The sequence below is a fragment of the Asterias rubens genome, chromosome 10 (genome assembly GCF_902459465.1).
Source record: "Asterias rubens chromosome 10, eAstRub1.3, whole genome shotgun sequence".
NCBI classification, from domain to species: domain Eukaryota; kingdom Metazoa; phylum Echinodermata; class Asteroidea; order Forcipulatida; family Asteriidae; genus Asterias; species Asterias rubens.
Window position 1 is genome coordinate 3,632,253 of NC_047071.1, and position 22,667 is coordinate 3,654,919.

Consider the following 22,667-nt stretch of genomic DNA (forward strand, 5'->3'; position numbering starts at 1 on the left):
CGCTTGCATTAAGTTTGTAAATGATAACAGATGATTTTGTTTCAAATTTTTATAATCCATTCTGGAATTAAGACAGTGTCCATGTTTGTTTTCTTGTCATTTAAAACAGTAACCATATAGCAGTAGTTGCCATGGTAACGGTGCTTAGCAACCATAATGAAGCAGTCCTCCCATTGGCTGAATTACATAAATCTCCTTCACAACAAGAGATGCAGGCACCAGTACCAAAGGTCAACCAGCAACCAGCCTCACATTTAGGTACACATTTACGATCCATGAAATACTTCTCATCCATCACGTACGATTTCTTGGTCTGTGAATCGAAACCGAGAACTATTTAATTCCTCCCCCAAAAAGATCAATGTATTCCATCTCCAAAATAACTACAAGTTATGATTGTTCACAGTCTCCTGTCTCACGTGTTAAATGAAAAGAGTTCTAAGCAAAACTTTGAAACGTTACTGGAACCAAAAAGGAATCCAATAGCAAAGATAAGTTTTATTGTTGATATAATATTGGGTGTTATCTTGTTTATTGAGTGAATTAACAGAAGGGGTCACCCTACCATGCATATGCCGTTACATACAGCTGTGGGTGGTGTATTAACTGATAAATCTAACATCTCGCCGCAGTATTCAAGGTCTGCTACCAAGTCGCAGTCGGAGCCACAGTTTGGCGGTCTGGCCAATACACCATTACAGGAATAACACTCGGTCTCTGAGATTACAATCATGAAGTTCAATAAGTTTTAGCAGGAATGTTAAAATATCAAGCTTATTCTACTTTGAAATTAATATAAGTTTTCATCAACTGTGACTTTGTAAACCAATTAATCAATCGACCAAATCAAAAAGTAACCTTACGTTTCGCGTCAGTTGCCGAAGCAAGGCACAAGACAATGCCTAGAAGGAGCAACACCATCTCGAGAGCACACCTGGCCTTCTTGGAAAACAAATGAAGATATAGACAGACAAAGTTAAGTCAAAACAACTTGAAGTTGCAGATGAACACAACGTAACATCAATAGTAGTTAGTACAAAACAGTTTGTAAAGAATCGTCCACTTATTTAAAACCTCACCTGAGTTTGTCTTGAGAGCCTACTGTATTTTAAACCCGTTACTTAATTTGAACAACGTTGATGCAAACTTCCTAAATCCCCATAGTATTATTTTTGTGTATTATGTGGTTTTTTTTATTTAGTGCGCGCGACACAAAATCGTTCCGTGCGCGTTGAGAGCAACAGACTTTCGGCCTTAGTTTTACCACGTGTGCGTCTGCGTGTCTTACACGCGATTCAGTCCAGACGCACAAACTGCCACACCCGGAAATGGCGCGCGCTCCCCTGGTAATTCACCTGCAAAATATCAACAGAGATTATGGGTAGAAGATCGTACCAAACACACGGCAACGATCGTTTCACTAGATCTAAGACATCATAGAAAAGATCAAGGAACCTAAATAGAGATAGGCGAGACATATATCAAGAAGATGGCAACAGATGGACCAAGAGACTAAACTGAATGGCAACGAAATGGAAACAGAAGAAGAGGAAAACCGAAGAGAAGATGTAGAGATGAAATCTAAGCTAAACAAAACAACATGGAACTGACAAGAAAGAGAAGTGAATGGTAATTGTTTGGTGATGAATGTCATTGGTGTAAAATTGAGGAAACAGATTGCTGGGTTTTTTTTATTGGGGGGGGGGGTGGGGGAATCACTTTTGAAACATCTGCATTTACAGAGAAGTCTTGGAAGATGTAAAATTGTCACTTTATTTAAATCCAAAGTACTGCCAAGAAGATACATCAATACATAACTTGTACAAGACAAACGGATGTTAAAAAAAGCCAGGTCGCTTTGGAAACGCCATTTATTAACAGTCTCGGATTGTACAAGTAACTTTAAACAATTAAGATTTTAAAATTGACCACGATTATAAAGACTCTCGCTTCACACTATACAAGTGTAATAGTTGTTACATAATTCTGGTGAAAATTTGAACAAACCTTTTTTGTACAACTTTTGAAAACTTGGTACAACAAACTTTTGACCCAAACAGAATTAGCTGAGCACAATTTAATCAAGTGGTGAGCAGAAAACTGTGCTTAGCATATTTGTCTGCTCATAAAAAAATGCAGGCAATTGGCTTAATAATAACTTTATGAAAGTGGTCCCTTCTAATCACACCATTATGCTAGCTAAAAGAAAACACAATGTAATGTTCGTTCAGAAAAATTTGTGACATACAACTTTTGTGAATGGAAGCAACTAAGATACTATAGTGCTTAACAATTCTATGAAACTAGTCTTATGGCTCATAATAAACAACAGATATTAAAAACTGTTTATTTAATCAAAAGTTCACAGTTAGTAACAAGTTTTCATGAAAACAAGGTGGGAACTGCTTCCACTTGCCAAAAAAAGTTATGAAGTGACACTCCGTCCTGTCAGTTCTCATAAAAACAAAAACAGACACTTCCTGCCAAATCTCAAAACTTGGTTAATTTGCTCATCAAATAGATAAGAATAAGAAACAAAATTCAAAAGTCACTTAATTGGGGTCATTTAGGCAAGTCTTTCTCAACATATAGAATACTTAAAACATCACATGAACACATAGATATCATGGCTAATGTTTTGGTTGTCTTCACTTAAATTGCCATTTTACCAATACAAGAAATGCAAAATAAGATGCATGGCTTCACATTTTATTCTCAATTTAAGAATCTACAAGCTTGAACTTGAAGAATTGTCATGAAAACAGTGAACCATTTTACATAGTTACGGGTGATGGTTACTGCATTGTTACACAAATAATCTTGGCAACAATAATAACAATGGCTAGCTAGCTGTTCATCTTTAACACATCCATCTTGACATTGAGGGGCGCAACCTCTGACGATAGTTATCTTCTGTTCAATCATGTAGATTATTACTTTCTTTAAGAGAAGATGAAGAAGAAAAAGACACTGGGTTAAACAATTATGATATATTGTACATGTTTCGTTTCTATTTTATTGTTTTATTTAAACAAAGTGGCATTTGACCGTTAATCTTTTGGATTTGGGAACTTGTGAATTTGTGACCCGCTACATGAAAATGAGTCAGATGTCGCCCAATGCATTATTAAGTTATGGACAGTTTAATGTGGAAAATATTTTTAAAATGTATTTTTTTTATTTTATTTATTATTACTTTTTAAGATCTATATTTGCATGGTTAACCTTTAGAACACTTACTTTTAGTTAATAAAGCTACGAGTAAAACAATTTTGTGATCATACTTGTGTCTAATTTGTATCCTTTTGCGCAAAATGATAGTATAAAACATCACTTTACTTGTAATTCGTTTGTCAGAAAAAAATAATGTATTGGCCAATTTCAAACGGAAGTAACTCAGCAACGCGATACACCCCAAAGCTTAGACATATACCAAATTGCTGCTGTTGGTGTGTTCTTTCCAGCCAGGCATATAACTAAATCCTTGAAATTGTCAACATCTGACTCATTTTCACGTAGCGGTTCACATTTATTCTCATGGGACACAGATGAGTACCTCTGTCAGCTCAATCAGTAAAAGAGTGTTAGATAGAGGAGTGCCTGGGTGTCTTTTTGACACTTTTGGACACCATATTTTTCAATTCGGACACCCTGTTTTATCTGTCATTTACATGTAAATGTACTATGTAAGTGAACGATTTGGAGACCCTTTTTTTTATTTCTATCACATTTTGACCCTTGTATTTTGTAGTTGTACAAAATCCTGGCTAAACCGGAGCCACTCTGGAACTAGTGGTTTGTTAAAGGTTTTGTATTTCTTCATCTAAATCTTCTGGAGACAAGCACAAATGAAAAGGAAATGAATCCTTAGGCCTATGTTAGTATATTTTTTTATTTATGACAAATTGATTAATGAACTTACAGCACAAACGGTCTGGTTGGTACAAGTTGTTGTGTTAATGATGTCATCATGATATAATGTATCCCCACAATTATTATTTGCATCTCCCAGAGTTCCTTCACATTGGTAGCACTCAATTTCTAGAAAACAAACACAGAAAGAAATGCTTAAGTTTTTAGTCTATTGCAAAACAGCATTAAAAGAGAGAGTATTTTTACCTCCACCTGCCCCTGCCAGAAACGTCAAGACCAAACTGGAACTATATTCTTAGCCCACAGTCCCACAAAAGAGATATGCAAAAACAATTATTCACCACTTTAGAAATATCAGAAGGGAGAAGGCAGTGTTTTACGTACCTGAGTCTGAGACAGTGTCATTGGGATTGATGTTTGCTGTTGTGTGAACTAGTGTAGTTGCCGACCAAACAAACAATCCGATGAAAAGGGAAAAGCTTACGTTCAACATTCTCGCCTTTAGTTTTATCCTTTGGAGGTCCTCACAATTAAGTTGTTTTCTTCCCGATGTCGATGAAGGAAGGATCCGTTACGGAAGCTTATTGATAAGTGTTTCAAATCTAACGAAGTTGTTAAAAAAGAAGTTTTCCGGACAGTTCTTATATTTATACTGCACACGTCCTCCCCCGCATGCGCAGCACAAAAAGTTTCAACTCAAATAATTTAGCATGAAAGCTTCAACAGAGGGCGCTACAGTTTTCGTCAGTAATAAAGTATCCAACAATAAACAGCCGTAGTTTTATTTACAAACAACAGTCGTCGCGAACAGTCTCTGCAGATGAGAGAGAGGTCAACATGGCAGACGAAAATCAGTTAGATTTGTCATCTTCGGCAAGTTCAAGTCAGACTTCTGATCAAAAGTAAGTCAAATGTGTTATTCTGTGTGTGTTCCGTTCTATGCAGTGTAGCTGTGTAATGATAAAGGATGTCTAGTTTTCGATCGGTTCATTCAACTTCATCACATCATGATGAGGCACACATCGGAATCCACAAGCAAAATCAATTTTGTGTTGTGTACATTTTGTTATTGACCAGTTGCGATATTATTTATATTATTTGTTCTTTCAGTAGTATAGGCATGGTAAGGTTTGGTAGGCATAGCTAGCTAGAGAAGCTAGCTAGTACAGTAGGGAAAAGTGTCCGTATGGCGCCACCACTTTTTTATTAGATATGAAATAATACTTGCACTTTGTCTAGCAGTAGCACCAGTTGAGTTCCAGTTGTTTTGTCTTCATCACCTTCAGTTTCTTCAGTTTTGTTTTTCTGTTAGTTAACACTTTTGTGTCCGATCTGCACTGCATCAACAATCAAGCACCCCTGGCCTTATGTCCTCACTTAAGGGTTTTGCCGAGTACCAACGTAAACGTATAGTATCTAATTTACATTCAAATTGAGGCTCAGACAATGAGGAGATATCCCTTTTGTAAAAATGAGTGAAAAAGTGGTGGCGCCATACAGAAAGTTATCCGCTAGTAGTAGCCTAGAGTAGTACTACTACTACTATATAGACATGTGTAGTTGCGATCCCCTCACCCTTGCTTGGCCTCATAACATTTCTTTCCGTTGGGAACCGCTGGCAAACAGCATGCAAGGAGGGTTCTGATCTTCGCAAACTTGCTATCTACCTACGATTGTACGATACGAGTTCGACACAGTTACGACAGGATGGCAAACAATGAAATATTGCAAAATGTTTGTCGTACAAAACTGTTCTTACTGTTTATTGTGTTCCACTTTTCAATAGGTTAATTATGCAACAAGAAGACAAACCTGCCAACAAATGTGACTTCAATGACAGGCCAAATATTGTCGAAATGAGAGGTGAGGCTTTTATAGTTAGACATAACAATTGAACTTTGAAGATTAAACTTGGAGTTGTTATGGTAAATAGTTGCGATTTTCAGAAAAATGTTTTGATTGAGTATTAATTAAAACGATCATAAGGCAAAGATTCCACATCTGACTACAATCTTTTCACTCACGAGTCATAGAGGCCTATAGGCTTACATTGTATACCCAATCTTACATTACAATGACCCATTGTACGATGAGAATGACAGTGGTGTTGAAAAAAAGAGCTGTATGCATCATGATATAATGTACCACACACCAGCTCTCAGAAACGTGTAATGCTTACCAGCTTATTTCTCTATGTTTCATTAGGAATGAAATTAAAACTTTATTCTTTACCGAATTTGTATTTGGGTTTATTATTTTTTTCAGAGGCTCAAGGCATCAAGTATAACTGGGTCGATATCACCGAGGAATTCACTGAAGCAGCATCTCAACTTGAGATGGGGGAACTCTTACATGATGCAAAGTAATGTACCCAGTTATTGGTACACAGAAACCCATATCCCAGTATGGGATTAGGGTGAGGGTGGGTAGAGAGGAATTCACTGAAGCAGCATCTCAACTTGAGATGGGGGAACTCTTACATGATGCAAAGTAATGTACCCAGTTATTGGTACACAGAAACCCATATCCCAGTAGGAGCTTAGGGTGAGGGTGGGTAGAGAGGAATTCACTGAAGCAGCATCTCAACTTGAGATGGGGGAACTCTTACATGATGCAAAGTAATGTACCCAGTTATTGGTACACAGAAACCCATATCCCAGTAGGGGATTAGGGTGAGGGTGGGTAGAGAGGAATTCACTGAAGCAGCATCTCAACTTGAGATGGGGGAACTCTTACATGATGCAAAGTAATGTACCCAGTTATTGGTACCCAGAAACCCATATCCCAGTAGGGGATTAGGGTGAGGGTGGGTAGAGAGGAATTCACTGAAGCAGCATCTCAACTTGAGATGGGGGAACTCTTACATGATGCAAAGTAATGTACCCAGTTATTGGTACCCAGAAACCCATATCCCAGTAGGAGCTTAGGGTGAGGGTGGATAGAGAGGAGTTTGCAGTATTTCAAGTTGAGCCAGAGGAGGAATGGTTGTTTGATGGGAATGTCTGGGATTGAGATTACATCCCTTCTCATCTACCTTGTAGAAACTATAATTTTTGTCTTTCTTTCTCTACCCTAGCTTTGGTTTATTTGAGGCAATGTCCGCCATTGAGATGATGGACCCAAAGATGGATGCCGGAATGATGTGCAACCAAACTGGACGCCAAGTCATGGGTATGGAGCAGTCAATACAACACAGAGGACTCAAGATTAAAGACTTGTCTCCGGATGAGATCATTGGGATCATCGATAACACTCTAGCTTGTATTGTAAGTATCTCTTAGCAAGTCTTAAGACGATAGGGGTCAGGGAAGGGGTTGGGGGTGAAATGGTCAACTGATACAGCAAGGAGTAAAGAAAAGCTAGGCTTAATTGGTATACAGGCATTTATACACACTCCGTTTCTTATGTTGACGGTACTTTTATTATACACATTGTCTAAACTCTGTTTAAAGTTTGTAAAGATCTGTTTGTATTATTTGGCTTTAAGAGAATGGAACGCACTGACAAAGGAGGTGGAGGGGTGGGGATGGAGTTAGATGGCAGTAGTATACATACCAATCTGAAGAGAAACTACGCTGCTTATGATCTATGTACCAAAGTGAATTTCTGTTTAGAAGTGCTATTTATTTATTTATTTGTTTATTTATTTCCAGGCAAACAATACATACAAAGAATAGGCAATAAAAAATAAGACTACACAGAGAACAAGCCTGCGGATAACCAAAAAGCGAAAATAATCACTATCTAAAGGCGATCCAGACAATAAAAATAACAACGGCACAAAAGGGACAAAGACGACATAAAAATTGCACATCAAAGTAATGTTTATTTGTAGTTTATTTGAAACCTTTGTAACCTTATTGCGTTCAACTGTTTCTGTTTCAGGCTACATGGTTAGAAGGTCATTCTCTTGCCCAGACAGTCTTCACCAATCTCTACACTCATAATCCTGATCTTATAGAGGATCGAGGTACTAGAGCTTTCACATTAGCCGCTCTCAAAATAGTAGATATCATCAAAGATAAAGTAGTCAGAGCTTCGGTGTTTGAAGAGGTAAGACCAGGGCTCACCAGCCAAACCTTCCAGGGTCTAGGAGGGAGAATGTGTTTGTTATAACACATCTGATTATGGCTTGAAGTTTGAAATTTCCCCGAAAGTAAATCTCCTATCTATTGATGGCACTTTGATCTGTGGATAGAATTTGACGTACCCACAAGGGTTTTGGTTACAGGGCTAGAATTGCCCGCTAGTAGGGTTGTGGATATGGGGTTGAACATTCACCATCAGCGATTATGGGTATGAGGTTGGAATTACCCACTAGTTGGGTTGTGGATATGGGGTTGAACACTCACCATCAGAGATTATGGGTATGGGGTTGGAATTGCCCACTAGTTGGGTTGTGGATATGGGGTTGAACATTCACCATCAGAGATTATGAGTATGGGGTTGGAATTGCCCACTAGTTGGGTTGTGGATATGGGGTTGGACATTCACCATCAGAGATTATGGGTATGAGGTTGGAATTGCCCACTAGTTGGGTTGTGGATATGGGGTTGAACATTCACCATCAGAGATTATGGGTATGGGGTTGGAATTGCCCACTAGTTGGGTTGTGGATATGGGGTTGGACATTCACCATCAGAGATTATGGGTATGGGGTTGGAATTGCCCACTAGTTGGGTTGTGGATATGGGGTTGAACAATCACCATCAGAGATTATGGGTATGGGGTTGGAATTACCCACTAGTTGGGTTGTGGATATGGGGTTGGACATTCACCATCAGAGATTATGGGTATGGCGTTGGAATTACCCACTAGTTGGGTTGTGGATATGGGGTTGGACATTCACCATCAGAGATTATGGGTATGGGGTTGGAATTGCCCACTAGTTGGGTTGTGGATATGGGGTTGGACATTCACCATCAGAGATTATGGGTATGGGGTTGGAATTGCCCACTAGGGTTTTTGACATACCCACTGTGTGTCAAGCAGAGTGTAATGAATAATAATATTATCAAACTCAATCTCATAGTGATTCCCTTTTTACAGATTGCGATTTTACAATTCTCTCTCCCGAGAAACCTTTTCACTGACACCTTAAAGTTATTTAGTTATTTATGTCAGTTAATCTGTGCCAGGATTAATCTAACCTTATGTGAATTTTGACAGGAGGATTTTCAGTCCATGACGTATGGGTTTAAGCTCGCTCATAATGTGACAGATCTAAGAGTAGCTGGAATGCTGAGAGAAGTTGAGGAAGAATTCAACAGAAGGATTAAGGTCAGTTAAAGAAAAATATTGAACAGTTATCTGAATATATTGATATATGAACTTGGACTGGGAGTAACCACATAATTATCAACATTATTCCCAAATCCTTCTGAAACCCCTGTAATGTCTGACAGTAATGAGGCACTATACAACCATGGCAATGTCAGTTTTTAAAAACAATGACAAATACAATATTCTCTTGTGTTTCTCAGAGTACAAGAAGCAGACAGGGAGAGGTGAGAGAGCCAGCAACTGAGCAAGAGGTAAGAGTGAAATAACTTTATAAAATGACTTCTTTGGTTTGGGCCATTTCAAGAAAACAAAGTTACAGTTCATTTATTTATTATTATTACTCGTTTATTAAAAATGCAAACATGGCGGCCAAAAAGCCGAATTGCGGATGCATATGAACAAAGAGTAAAAATACAACAATTATTACTATAAGTCTACCGTAAAACTACCGTAGTGAAGAAGTTGTTTCTGTCGTAGTCCAGGAGTGGATTTCAGCAGTTAAGATTAGACTTAGTTAGGACGAGTTACCTAACTTCAGACTAGCCTTAAGTTTCTAATAACTTCTAAAGAGTCTTGGGACTAGTCCTAAATTAGGACTGTCTTTGTTTAACTGACCTTGGGATATTTATTGTACTTGTACTTCCAAATAAGGTACTAAATAATAATATGTTTATCAACTTTTTATGTTTTGATTTTGATTGCAGCATGAGCAGTGTGTTGCCGTTCAGTGTCGAATAAAGTTTATCAGAATGTTTTACACGGCACTCTTGGCATTAAATAAGAAAGAGGTAAGTTCAAGATCCAATCAATACAAGGACAATGAGAGTTGACATTGTAATAAATAAACTTGTGATTGATAGTAATTTGGAAACTACTCTCTGCTTGTTCTATGCAATGTTCAAAAGACCAGACTTCTAGGCCATGTGTTCATAATTCATTGTGGCTATGTCAATTAAAGACAGTGGACACTATTGGTAATTGTCAAAGACTAGCCTTCACAGTTGATGTATCTCAACATATGCATAAAATAACAAACATGTGAAAATTTGAGCTCAATCGTACATCGAACTTGCCAGATAATAATGAAAGAAAAAAACACCCATGTTACACGAAGTTGTGTGCGTTTAGATGGTTGATTTCGAGACCTCAAGTTCTAAATCTGAGGTCTTGAAATCAAATTCGTGGGAAAGTACGTCTTTCTCTAAAACTATAGCACTTCAGAGGGAGCTGTTTCTCACAATGTTGTATACCATCAACCTTTCCCCATTACTTGTCACCAAGAAAGGTTTTATGCTAAAAAAACAATTTGAATAATTACCAATAGTGTCCACTGCCTTTAAGTTGCTGCTTCCTAAAACAGTAATAAAGAAGCCAACTTCAATAGATCTAGCCCTTATTCACTCAAGTCCGACATTGCTAAATAGCCAAGTTATGATTTCATCTTTGTTTGACTTTTGACCTTTTTTTTTTACCTTTGTTTTGACCTAGGTCAAGCAGGGTGTGGAGGAGGCAAGAAAGCTTCTGATCCAAGCCGGTGATCTCCTTCCTATAATCAAGAAATCTATTCATCTAGGAATTCAACCCACTAAGTCTGAGAGCCAAGGGGATCAAGAAAAAGCATCAGGTATTCTTTACAAACAGTTTTATGTTTTATGCTCAACTTCAATGATAACAACGGTCTACAAAACTTCTACAAACTTGAGTTACATTTGTAACTATTGGTACTTGTCAAAGACTAGTCTTCACAGTTGGTGTGTGCATTCTTTACAGGTATTATTTACAAACAGTTTTATGTTTTATGCTCAACTTCAATGATAACAACGGTCTACAAAACTTCTACAAACTTGAGTTACATTTGTAACTATTGGTACTTGTCAAAGACTAGTCTTCACAGTTGGTGTGTGCATTCTTTACAGGTATTATTTACAAACAGTTTTATGTTTTATGCTCAACTTCAATGATAACAACGGTCTACAAAACTTCTACAAACTTGAGTTACATTTGTAACTATTGGTACTTGTCAAAGACTAGTCTTCACAGTTGGTGTGTGCATTCTTTACAGGTATTATTTACAAACAGTTTTATGTTTTATGCTCAACTTGAATGATAACAACGGTTTACAAAACTTGACTTACTTTTGTTTTTATTATAATTTGTTTTACAATTGTAACTTCTTGTAGATTTACCATTAATCATGGGTTTTGAGCCGCTTGTCAACCAGAGACTACTTCCTCCAACCTTCCCTCGATACTCCAAGATTATCGATCGTCCAGCTGCAGTCAAATACTTTGAAGGTCTCATAGTTCGATTAAAATCTGTTTGTGAAGTCACAAATCTCAGCGCCTTCCATGCTATTATGGTAAGAATTTTCTCAAATATTAAGAGTAGATTCATGAAAATCAAATTCTTTGTTATGTTTGTTTGTCGTTCACATTTCATCAAGTCAACTAATACTATCACACCATGCCATAAACACAGAGGCAAATCCCTTCTCTTTACGATAAAAGCACTTGATTCTTTTACGAGCATAACACAACACACAGGACCTACAGCTTTACGTCTCATCCAAAGGACGAAGCATCATGGTTTAGTGTCTTGCTCAAGGACAAAACTGAGATGTGAACCCACACTCTACTGATCAGAAACACAAGAGCTCAAGTCAAGTGAGCTAGACTGCTCTACCTAGGAATAACACAATATATCAATCAACTATTTATACTTGTGTTGTTTTTTAGCATTTTGCTCCGTGCAGAAATTTTGCTAAGAAAATGAATCCCTCATGATCCACAGCCATCAATCATGTGACATGATATTTTCACCCAACTTTTGAATTGTATCTTTCATTTATCACTTTCTTATTTCTGATTGACATTCTTGTAGTCTAATGTTTCTTCCGTTATTTTTTATTTATTTCAGGATATGATTGGTGAATTCAGTAAACATTGTCCCTGTGTCTTATCTCGTTCCATTCTTCAACTCATCTTCCTTCCGTTTAACAATAAGAAGGTATTTGGGACTGAGCTAGTTCAAGAGTCTCTACGAGATTGCATCCGTTCTTTTGTGTATCCTCCCGCTCTTATCCAAAAGTCACCGATCTACAACAACCCTCAAGTTAAGGAGATGGTCGATTCGTTGTTACTGCATGCCGTCAGGGTACGTTGTTAATCAGAAAAATAATAATAGTTTCTTATATAAAACTTATATCCATCACATTGTGGCACTCATAAGGCGCTTCAACATTCAGTATTTTCCTGCAAGGTTTTATAGAGCTAGTTTTTCAAGTATGAGACCAGTTACTTTACATACCACCTTACGGTTTACAAGGTGATGTGGCATAATATGCAACCAATCAAACTAGGAACATTGCGGAAAACCCCTTCTCTTTACAATAAGTGCACTGGGTTCTTTAACATGCATTACGGGATCACTCACTGTACATCTTTTCTAAAGGCCTCCAACCCACACTCAGATTTTGAGTCTGGTGCTCTTATCATCATGGTTAGGGTTAGGGTCGGAGCCAAACAGCCCCACAAGATAAAATCCCACTCAAAACTGCTCCCAAACTAGTTGCTTCATAGTGTGTTGTGGTGCACTTCTTCGGAAAGGAGAGACGCTGCTTATGGATTGGTGTAACTTTTGTTAAAATATTAGTATTATTTTGCAAGTGAACGAAAACAAAATGTTTGTTTAGGTTTCTAGTCCGGATAAGTCATCAGGAAAACTTTTGGAAAACGCAATTTTAATGGTTTTACAATATTTTATTTTACAGCCAATGTGTACCATAATTCAGATTCAAGGTCATAATCGAGCCAGACAGAGAGATAAACTTGGACAAGTCTTAGAAGAACTCTCCAACCTTCAAGATGAGGTAAAAAAATCAACAAGACACTCGAAAATATATTTGTTTATTGCTGTTACAACACAACTAGACACCTGAAGTCAATTCCAACCCCCTCTCTCCTCTCTTGTCTCTTGGCAAAAAAATTGTAAAATTCCCACAATCCACACAGAAAATTCATCATCAATCCTCGACCAATAAAAGTCTGAATCTGAACCTGAATTTAAGCTATATAATTGGCAAAGCATCCTAATGGAAACACAACACCAATTTTATTCTGATAATTCAATGAAGAAATTTCAGTTCTAGACGAGGGAGAAAATCCACTGTATTAAAAGGCAGGGACATAAACCACTGAGCCAAGAACCGGGCCGGGCATCGAACCTGCCCTCGATTTCACAAAGAGTTAGGACTCGTCTTATCTCGAGTTAGGACGAGTAACTCTTCCTAACTTAGGATTAATCTTAAGGTCTGCATGCTACAGTGCAGGGTTGGGACTTGTCCTAAGTCCTAAGATTAGTCTTAAGTTAGGAAGAGTTTTGTGAAATCGACGGCAGGGTCCATAGAGGTGAAAGGCAGGGACAGAAACCACTAAGCCAACCTGACTACCCCTCGATGTCTGACTCTCTGAACATTCAGAATGATTTTGCTTAATCTACAGGCAGAGAAAGTCGACGCTGGAGTTTTATCCTTTATGTCAAAGTCTGATCCTAAATGGCCTCATCAAGCTTGCTTTGGGAGCTGGGTTATGTACCATACGCTAAGAACCATGATACGTTATGTTCTCTCTGGGTTTGAACTTGAGCTGTATGCAACACATGAGTATCATTATATTTACTGGTGAGTAACTCTTAAGGCAACTAAGAATACATTAAAGATAGATAAATTGGTTCATTAAAAGACATCTAAAAGTACATATAAAAACAGAAAATTAAACGAACTATTACGTCTGATTTGACTCTGCTTGAACTGTCTTCCCCCTTCTCTATTTATCTCAGGTATCTGGCCGACTTTCTGTATGCATGGTTTATCTCTACAGTCACAAGAGCAGATAGTATGCTACAAGACAATGAGGCTGCATTTACTGAACCTGCAGCTAAAAGCAGGAGCAACAAGAAGAAGAACAAGCGACGTAAGACACGACCGTTTGAACGAGAGCTAGCGATAGCCCAGGCATATCAGCTGTTGTGTTCTGCCTATTATAAGGTACTTAGCGTTTGAACGAGAGCTAGCGATAGCCCAGGCTTATCAGCTGTTGTGTTCTGCTTATCATAAGGTACTTAGCATTTGAATGAGAGCTAGCGATAGCCCAGGCATATCAGCTGTTGTGTTCGGCTTATCATAAGGTACTTAGCGTTTGAACGAGAGCTAGCGATAGTCCAGGCTTATCAGCTGTTGTGTTCTGCCTATTATAAGGTACTTAGCGTTTGAACGAGAGCTAGGGATAGCCCAGGCATATCAGCTGTTGTGTTCTGCTTATCATAAGGTACTTAGCGTTTGAACGAGAGCTAGCGATAGCCCAGGCATATCAGCTGTTGTGTTCTGCTTATTATAAGGTACTTAGCATTTGAACGAGAGCTAGCGATAGCCCAGGCTTATCAGCTGTTGTGTTCTGCTTATTATAAGGTACTTTATAAAACCAAATTAACTGGATATGTTCATCAAAGCTCTGCACTGTCAACACTAAGTCCATGAGAGATAAATGCACGGTTTTCCCCAAGAGATACAAAATCAAAACTTTGACTTCTTTTTATCTTCTGTACCCAGACGGTCATCGGTTTCACAATGGACGGCAAATTAAAACGACCCAACTGTACCTTTGATAATGAAAGGGTTCGCTTTGAGCATCGGTTCAGCGTCTTCAATGCCGTTTTGACTCCTCCTTTAGTGCAATATGAGACATTCTGTGAGATGACGGATATTCGTAAGATGGACCCTAATAGGACACCGCTAGATTTGTTTTACACAGCGTATAAACTCTTCATGCAGTCATCGTCAATGCTAGAAAAGATCCCCAACCAGACGCCAGAGGTAGGTTGCCTGGACTCTTTCCAATTTGTAATGTTCTTTATTGATACAGCGTATTGCATGGCAACGATCCTGCAATATTTAAAATGGCAGTTTACGAAGGAGTCACCACTCTTTTGATCCCTGTGGAAGTTTCAAACTTGTTCACTTAATCTTTGTTAATGGAACGTAAGTTTCCAACGTGTGAGAGCCAAACAAGCGACCTGCCAACTTAAAATTAAGTCCCTGTATTGGCTTGATGTCCCCAGGCCATGTAAAACACTCCTCACCATGTTTATATGTCACATTTGAACATGGCTGGATGATCCCCTCTCGACCAATCAGAAAGGATAGACTGTCCTGGTCATGTATGAATATGGGAATAATGTGAAGTGAGTTATATTTTTGAATAGGGCATCTTAAATTGTGATGTGGAACATTTTGCTTCATACAACATTGTATGTTAACCACTTTATTGTTTATTCTTTTTTATCAACAGTTGAGTTCGTTAATCCGTGTTGCTAAGACCAATGTAGTTGTCATCAAGCTAATGATGGGAGGTCACAAGAGAGAGTCCAAAGTCCCTCCTGAGTTTGATTTCAGCATGCATGGCATCTTCCCCATCATTAAACTAAAATAACTCTCTAAAAGTTAATGAGGGGTCATAAGTGACTGTTAATGACTGCCCTAGGGGTAAGCCTTGCTTATTGTGTACAATACTCAGATGCGATTTTATGTTTTTTATTAATAGATAAAGTGTTCTAACCTAGTCTAATCTATTTTGGAAAAACCTCCACATTGGACTTTTTAAACAATTATTTGCAGTAATAAGTTTGTCCTAAGATCTTCAATATTTAAGATTAGACTTCCTTCAGTTCCATCGAACATATTATTTTGAACCATCAAATCGCATCTTACAATTTGCAGGGTGGTTCTGAAATAAGTGTACAGTCTTGTATGGCATAGTGCATGCTTCATTCATATGTAAAAAAGATGGCAAGTAAACAAAAACAAAAAGTTTCAGTCAGACTTTTCTGATAACAAGTAGTTGATAACTATAACATAAAGTATTTATAAAGCACCAACAGTCTAGTTCACTTTTCTGAGGTGCAGTAAGTTAAAGATGAAGGTATGCAAACTGTTTGAATTATCATACCCATTTATGTAGAACCTTATAACGGTAGCCAATGTGCTGCACTACATGCAATCTGCAAGCAATCTGCAACAAATGCCACCAAACAACATGGCAAACCCCTTCTCTCAGCTATGTGTATAAGAGTTATTTTATGTGCATTGCACAACACACAGGACCTGTGTGTTTATGCCCTATTCAAAGGACAACGTAACAGTGGTTTAGTGTCTTGCTGAAGGGCCCAAATGTCACAACCAGGACTCGAACCCACACTCTGCTGACCAGCAACACCGCTACGGCACGTCACAGTGAAAGGGATAGATACTTAAACATCAAGTCTGTATTGTCACAAATCAATTTGTTTAATCATGGACTTTGTAAAAGATGTCTTCATAGTTTTCAGTCAAAATTCTGCTAAAACATCCAGATGAAAATGCAATTTTTTTGTAGTTTATCCCACAAGGGGATATGAACACCAACCTGGCATCAGACAAAATCTCTTAATATTGGTTAACGTCTATAATTATGATTTGCACAAATCATTTAATAATGGTTCAGTAACTAGACAACATTATCTATTCTAGTTATTGTGAAATCAGCAGTTAGCTTGATAGGACTCGAATCCACTACAGTGTGGTTGCAAATCCTGCAGTCTAACAACTGGACCACGGTGACAAAAAGTCATAAACCTAATAAAGGTCTCCACTTATTTTCAGAAACCAAATAACATTTAAAACCAATGAAATAATATATTGGCATAAATATGACTTTATTTAACTTTCCAATTTGACACCATTCATAAAAATCTGAAAATTTAAACAATATTTAAATCACATTAAATTGTACACAACAGTTTTTTAATTAGGCATAAAATGGTCAACCCTCGACATATAGGGCTGAGTGTAATGTAGAATGGTGTACATCAATGTCAAACAGACTAAATACATTGTATATACAACAGATATTAAATCCATCACAATATTATTAATCATGTACCAATCAGACCTGGGGCCAATTTCATAGAGCTGCTTTAGCAAAAAAACTTGCTCAAAAAACTTGCTTAAGCACGAAAATAGATTGCTTATTTTACACATGTTACTGGCCAAAATTTCATGCAAAATACACTGCTTGTGAGTGGTATTTAGCTGTTTTTGACTTAGCATACCAATTGAGTGGAGTCTTGGCCGGTACTCTGATTTTACTAAGCAAGGATTTGTTTGCTTAAGCAAAATTTTGTGCTTAAGCAGCTCTATGAAATTGGGCCCTGGTATAACTTAACTCAAGGCATGGTTGATCTATCATTGTACTCAACAGTCATTCAACGTCGGCCATTTTGTTTCTCTCACATTCAAGTCATTGTAACCAAATTGAGGGTGGAAGGGTGTGATGAGTTTTATGTACAGGATTTGATTTCATTAAGCTATTTTTGAAGCTAAATGATTGTTTTCAAAACAGGAAACCCAAACCACTAAAGGCAGGAACCTACTTCTGTATTCAGCAAAATGTGTCTGTGTTCGTTTCAAAAACTTTGGCTTCAGCTTAGTTATTTTTTGCCCTTTATGTACATGGCTTCAAAGCAGGCAGAGAAACCCAAGACGGAGCCTAAGCCAGAGCCTTAGCCGGAACCTAAGCCAGAGCTGCAACCATGGTTTTAAATGTCAATCAATCTTGAGTGCATTGGAAGTTTCAATCTGAGTCATTTTCATATGAATGACATGAAAATCTTATGGACCAAAAAGGTATATTTGTCATATCCCCCGTGTCTGGTAATGATAATAACGTACGTACATAATAAAGAACCAGACTATTTTTGATCCGTATGCATTTGGATGTGACATAAACAAAATGGCTCCGCACATTGAAACCAGAATGACCTTTTTCCTGTTGAGTTAAGGATGTCTGGAATCAATGCAGTTGGTAAATGTCAAATAATTCCAATTCAGAAACCCTTAGGAAATATGTTTGACTCTAAGCCGATAGGTTTTACATGAAATTGTATATGTCTCCGTTTTTCTTTAACCTGTTGCAAAAGGTGAATAAAACATATCAATAACTTCAGTGTATGAATTTAAATTGAATGGCGAGTTGAGATTTAATGACAAATAAATGTTTGAGATTTACAGAGCCTTTAAGTACAATTCCTAAACTTGGAAACCAATGTGTATTAATGTGCCTGGTACTTCAGAATGGTGGATTTGCCACGTTGCTATAGAGATGTGACGTTTAGGAGAAAACTCTATTTCATGTTCTGTGTATATGTTCGCAGGAAGTCAAATAAAGCAATTACTTTAATAAATTCATACATGATATGTACTGAGCGATTTTAGTTTTTCTTTGGCTACAAACGCCAGACCAGCTGACTGACTACTGATACCCTCACGACAAAGTCTCTAGACAATCTTATAGTATGAAACAAATGATCAAGATTTGCTGCTGAATAACACTTTGCACTAGAAGTACTATAAAAATAGAGGCTCATTAAGTACCCTGTATCTCAGAAAACGCTCAGAATTGATCTTAACATTTCAATTCTTGACAGATATTTTCACAGTTCTTTAGCAGACATTCCAATTTGTTATTGAGCGTTTCATGGCCAACTTGCAGTACTGGGTTTAGTACTATTACTACTTCTGGGTGTGGGGAAACAACCAATCTGTCTCTTGTACTTTCTGAACATGACAACGTCTTATCGTTTCATCTATAAGTGCATGCTTTCTTCAAATTAATTTTAAAAAAACATAAAGCTCTAGAAGTACCTGTAGTAAACAACTTTAAGCTCTAAGCAATCAGGCAAAATAAACCCCAATTGCTGATAGTTTTATTTGTACTATTACAACCAGATCAACCAAGTAGAAACTTGGTTTGAAGATTCCAATGTGGCGCCCACTTGAGTCATCCCAGAATGGCCCACGCTGGATTTTAAACTGATTAAAGGAGATAAGTTCAGTTGTAGTATTTTTCATTCAAGCTGTTCATTTAAAATTCTTTAATATATTCAATTTGATTACCTGAGTACTGATATGAAGATGGGTGTAAGTGAGTTACCTCTATGGTAATATAGTCCCTGGTGTATGGATACTTGTAAAAGTTGTGAAGGATTAGCCTGCAGTGTGAGCCAGAATACTTCAATATTTCAGTATCCGGCAGTGTGAGCCAGACGGTTTATTAATCTAGGAGTAGACCATCAGTGTAAAAGAGTATATTTCAATACCAGAAGAGCAGCCTGCAGTACAAGCCAGAATACTTTTATATTGGAGGAGTATTCTGCAGTGTAAGCTTGAATACTTCAATATCGGAGGAGTGGACCAGCAGTGTTATTCAGAACAATTCAATATTGGAGGAGTAGTCTGCAGTGTAAGCTAGAATACTTCAATATCGGAGGAGTGGACCAGCAGTGTTATTCAGAACAATTTAATATTGGAGGAGTAGCCCGGCAGTGTAAGCCAGAACACATAAACATTAGGCAGATCAATTCCACAAACGTCTTCTAATTCTACTGGGATAATTTAGCTTAATTTTAAAATACACATAATATGTCAGCTGCCAATATTAGGCTTGTTTTGGTCCCATCTCAAATTTCGTTAAAATTGATACATCATGAAAAATTGACTTTTGTAATTGAAAACATCCGTTACAGTAACACAAAACTGGATCCTATATTGACATACAACACACTGATTGCCAATAGTGTAAATACCATTAAACACAATCAATCATAAATGTTAAGCTTTACAGTTATTGTTTATTTCACAGTGAGAGACTGTATATTCTTATAAATACAAAATATTTAATGAGTTGCGTTGATAAATTAAAAAATAAAATAATTACATCAAATGGCAGTAAGAGATATTTGTATATGGATTTGGGAAACAGTGAGAAATACTTCCTTTCGTAACTATGGGACTCATTTATGAAAACAATGCATTAAGGCCAGAGATCACTCATTGAAATATAGGATATTAAAAAAAAAAAAAAAAACATGAAACAGTGATTCTTGTCAAATAGGTTATCACTGGTATTGATTGCATGGTTGGTAACCTAACTACTTAATGAACTCATCTTGCTTATGCTCAGCCTTAGAATTGCTGACTAAACAAGTGTACATGAATGAACGGCTTAGGGTGTGGCTGACTTCAATGTCAGCCAAAGCCATAACCAACAACACTCCATCAAATACATCCAACTACATGTAGTTCTACACATTGTACCAAAAGACAAACCTAGTGTGATTGCTAAGAATGTCACTATTCAACATTCTTTGTTGATATTTGATAAACATCCATGACATGACGGTTGACATGACGATAAGGAATACAGTCAGGACGGGGGCCTCGGTGGGAATAATATATTAATACACTCATTGACAAAGTAGTTCCAAACAATCAAGCCCCAGAGGGCGGGTCAGACAAACATAAAGGCCCAATTTCATAAAGCTGTTAAGCAGAAAATATTGCTTCACAGACTTCTTTGCTATAGGAAAACAAAAATTAAGTCAGGCACCACCACAACAACGCCAACTTGATGTAATTTGGGCAGGGCGCCTGATTCTGCTAGCAATACTATTCTGTGCTTAGCGAGTTTGAGTGCATACAGGCTTTAAAGGCAGTGGACACTATTGGTAATTACTCAAAATAATTATCATCATAAAACCTTACTTGATTACGAGTAATGGGGAGAGGTTGATGGTATAAAACATTGTGAGAAACAGCTCCCTCTGAAGTGACGTAGTTTTCGAGAAAGAAGTAATTTTCCACGAATTTGATTTCGAGACCTCAAGTTTAGAATGTGAGGTCTCGAAATCAAGCATCAGAAAGCCCACAACTTCGTGATACAAGGTTTTTTTTCTTTCATTATTATCTCGCAAAGTCGACGACCGATTGAGCTCAAATTTTCTCAGGTTTGTTATTTTATGCACATGTTGAGATACACCAACTGTGAAGCTAGTCTTTGACATAGCCTTCACAGGTGGTATATCTCAACATATGCATAAAATAACTAACCTGTGAAAATTTAAGCTCAATCGGTCATCGAAGTTGCGAGATAATAATGAAAGAAAAAAACGCCCTTGTCACACGAAGTTGTGTGCGTTTAGATGGTTGATTTCGAGACCTCAAGTTCTAAATCTGAGGTCTCAAAATCAAATTCGTGGAAAATTACTTCTTTCTCGAAAACGATGGCACTTCAGAGGGAGCCGTTTCTCACAATGTTTGATACCATCAACCTCTCCCCATTGCTCATCACCAAGAAAGGTTTTATGCTAATAATTATTTTGAGTAATTACCAATAGTGTCCGCTGCCTTTAAAGCAAATTCATAACTGACTTAGTAAAGGATCAAATGGTCGAGGAATATTGGTTAAAATTGTTTCTGTTAACATGACCTGCCGTTGCAGATTTGTATGCTTAGCTGCTCTGCCACATTGGCAACTCAGTGTGACTTTCCTATACTAAGCAGATTGTCTAGCAGATTTTTCAGCTTAGCTGCTTTATCAGATTGGTTCCTCCGCCTAATTGTATAAAGCTGTTGGGCAAAAGAATGGCCCAGAACAGAAAAGCCTTGCTTAGTAGAAACAGGGTACCAAATTAAAATACACTATAATGTACAGTGCTCATCACTGGTGTCCTGCTAATAGTCACTAAGCAGATACAATCGATGTATCTTTACAATCATAAGGGAACTAAACACTTGTCTCCCAAATAACGTTTTATTCAAACTTTTAACGCAAGCAGCATCTTGGTTCTCTTCAGTTATTAATAATAATTATTTGTATCTGCTGCTCAAATTGAATTCATCTTGATGTTTTCTTCAGCTGCGCCACGCATCTGGACCTCTCTACCACTTAATCTTAGATCTTGTCTTTGTACCACAACATTCAAATCTCTTCTCAAAACTTATCTTATGTCACAGGTTTTCAAGGACTAATTTGGTTGTGTCTGTTTTTCTTTGTTTTGTTTTGTTTTGTTTCTTGTTATTATTATTAATATTATTATTATTATTATTATTGTTAAATATGCTTAATGACATCAAACAAAACCAAAATTAAAACTTGAATTTTTGAAAATTCAACAAGTAAAAATAAATAGTAAAACTAGACATAGTTGCATTTGTGCACAAATGCAGAGCTGTTTCGTTAAGAAAATTTTCAATTTTTTGTCCACTTAATTTGAAATTCTCTTTGCATCAAAGTAGTTATGACCAATCCAGTCTATTTAAAAAAATAATTTGGATTATACCATGTTCGGATAGCATTTTATGACTTAAAGGTGCAAAAATGGAAAAAATCATGACAAATCATTTGATGACGTCATCATGACGTCATTTCACATTTCAAAAGAACTTGTCAATATCCAACAATTTACCAAGTTTCAACATGATCGCATAATCACTTAGGGAGTTATATTAGTTCAAAAAGTGCACCTTTAAGGCCGCGTCACGTGACCCCCGATGACGTCATTGATCTGAAACTTCACACATATGATGGCTGCCTGACAGTTAACGTGTGTGTAAAATTTGAAGTGATTACAAAAAATTTCAC

The 22,667-nt window shown here is 37.3% G+C and overlaps 2 protein-coding genes across 2 annotated transcripts; one reads left to right on the forward strand and one right to left on the reverse strand.

The window, feature by feature from the left end:
• Positions 1 to 2,369: 2,369 nt before the first annotated feature.
• LOC117295268 lies at positions 2,370 to 4,532 on the reverse strand. The gene is made up of 3 exons (XM_033777823.1): positions 4,258 to 4,532; positions 3,923 to 4,041; positions 2,370 to 2,940 (listed from the first exon to the last, which is right to left on the reverse strand). Exons 1-3 carry the CDS (start codon positions 4,364 to 4,366, stop codon positions 2,716 to 2,718), a joined length of 453 nt encoding a protein of 150 aa, XP_033633714.1. The 5' UTR covers positions 4,367 to 4,532; the 3' UTR covers positions 2,370 to 2,715.
• A 152-nt stretch (positions 4,533 to 4,684) lies between these two features.
• On the forward strand, positions 4,685 to 18,433 carry LOC117295472 (N-alpha-acetyltransferase 35, NatC auxiliary subunit-like). The gene is made up of 16 exons (XM_033778141.1): positions 4,685 to 4,775; positions 5,660 to 5,736; positions 6,139 to 6,235; positions 6,950 to 7,139; positions 7,759 to 7,926; positions 9,043 to 9,153; positions 9,357 to 9,407; positions 9,861 to 9,944; positions 10,645 to 10,780; positions 11,337 to 11,515; positions 12,073 to 12,309; positions 12,926 to 13,024; positions 13,656 to 13,834; positions 13,993 to 14,200; positions 14,762 to 15,025; positions 15,501 to 18,433. The coding sequence occupies exons 1-16, from the start codon at positions 4,711 to 4,713 to the stop codon at positions 15,639 to 15,641; spliced, it is 2,286 nt and encodes a 761-aa protein (XP_033634032.1). The 5' UTR covers positions 4,685 to 4,710; the 3' UTR covers positions 15,642 to 18,433.
• Positions 18,434 to 22,667: the final 4,234 nt, after the last annotated feature.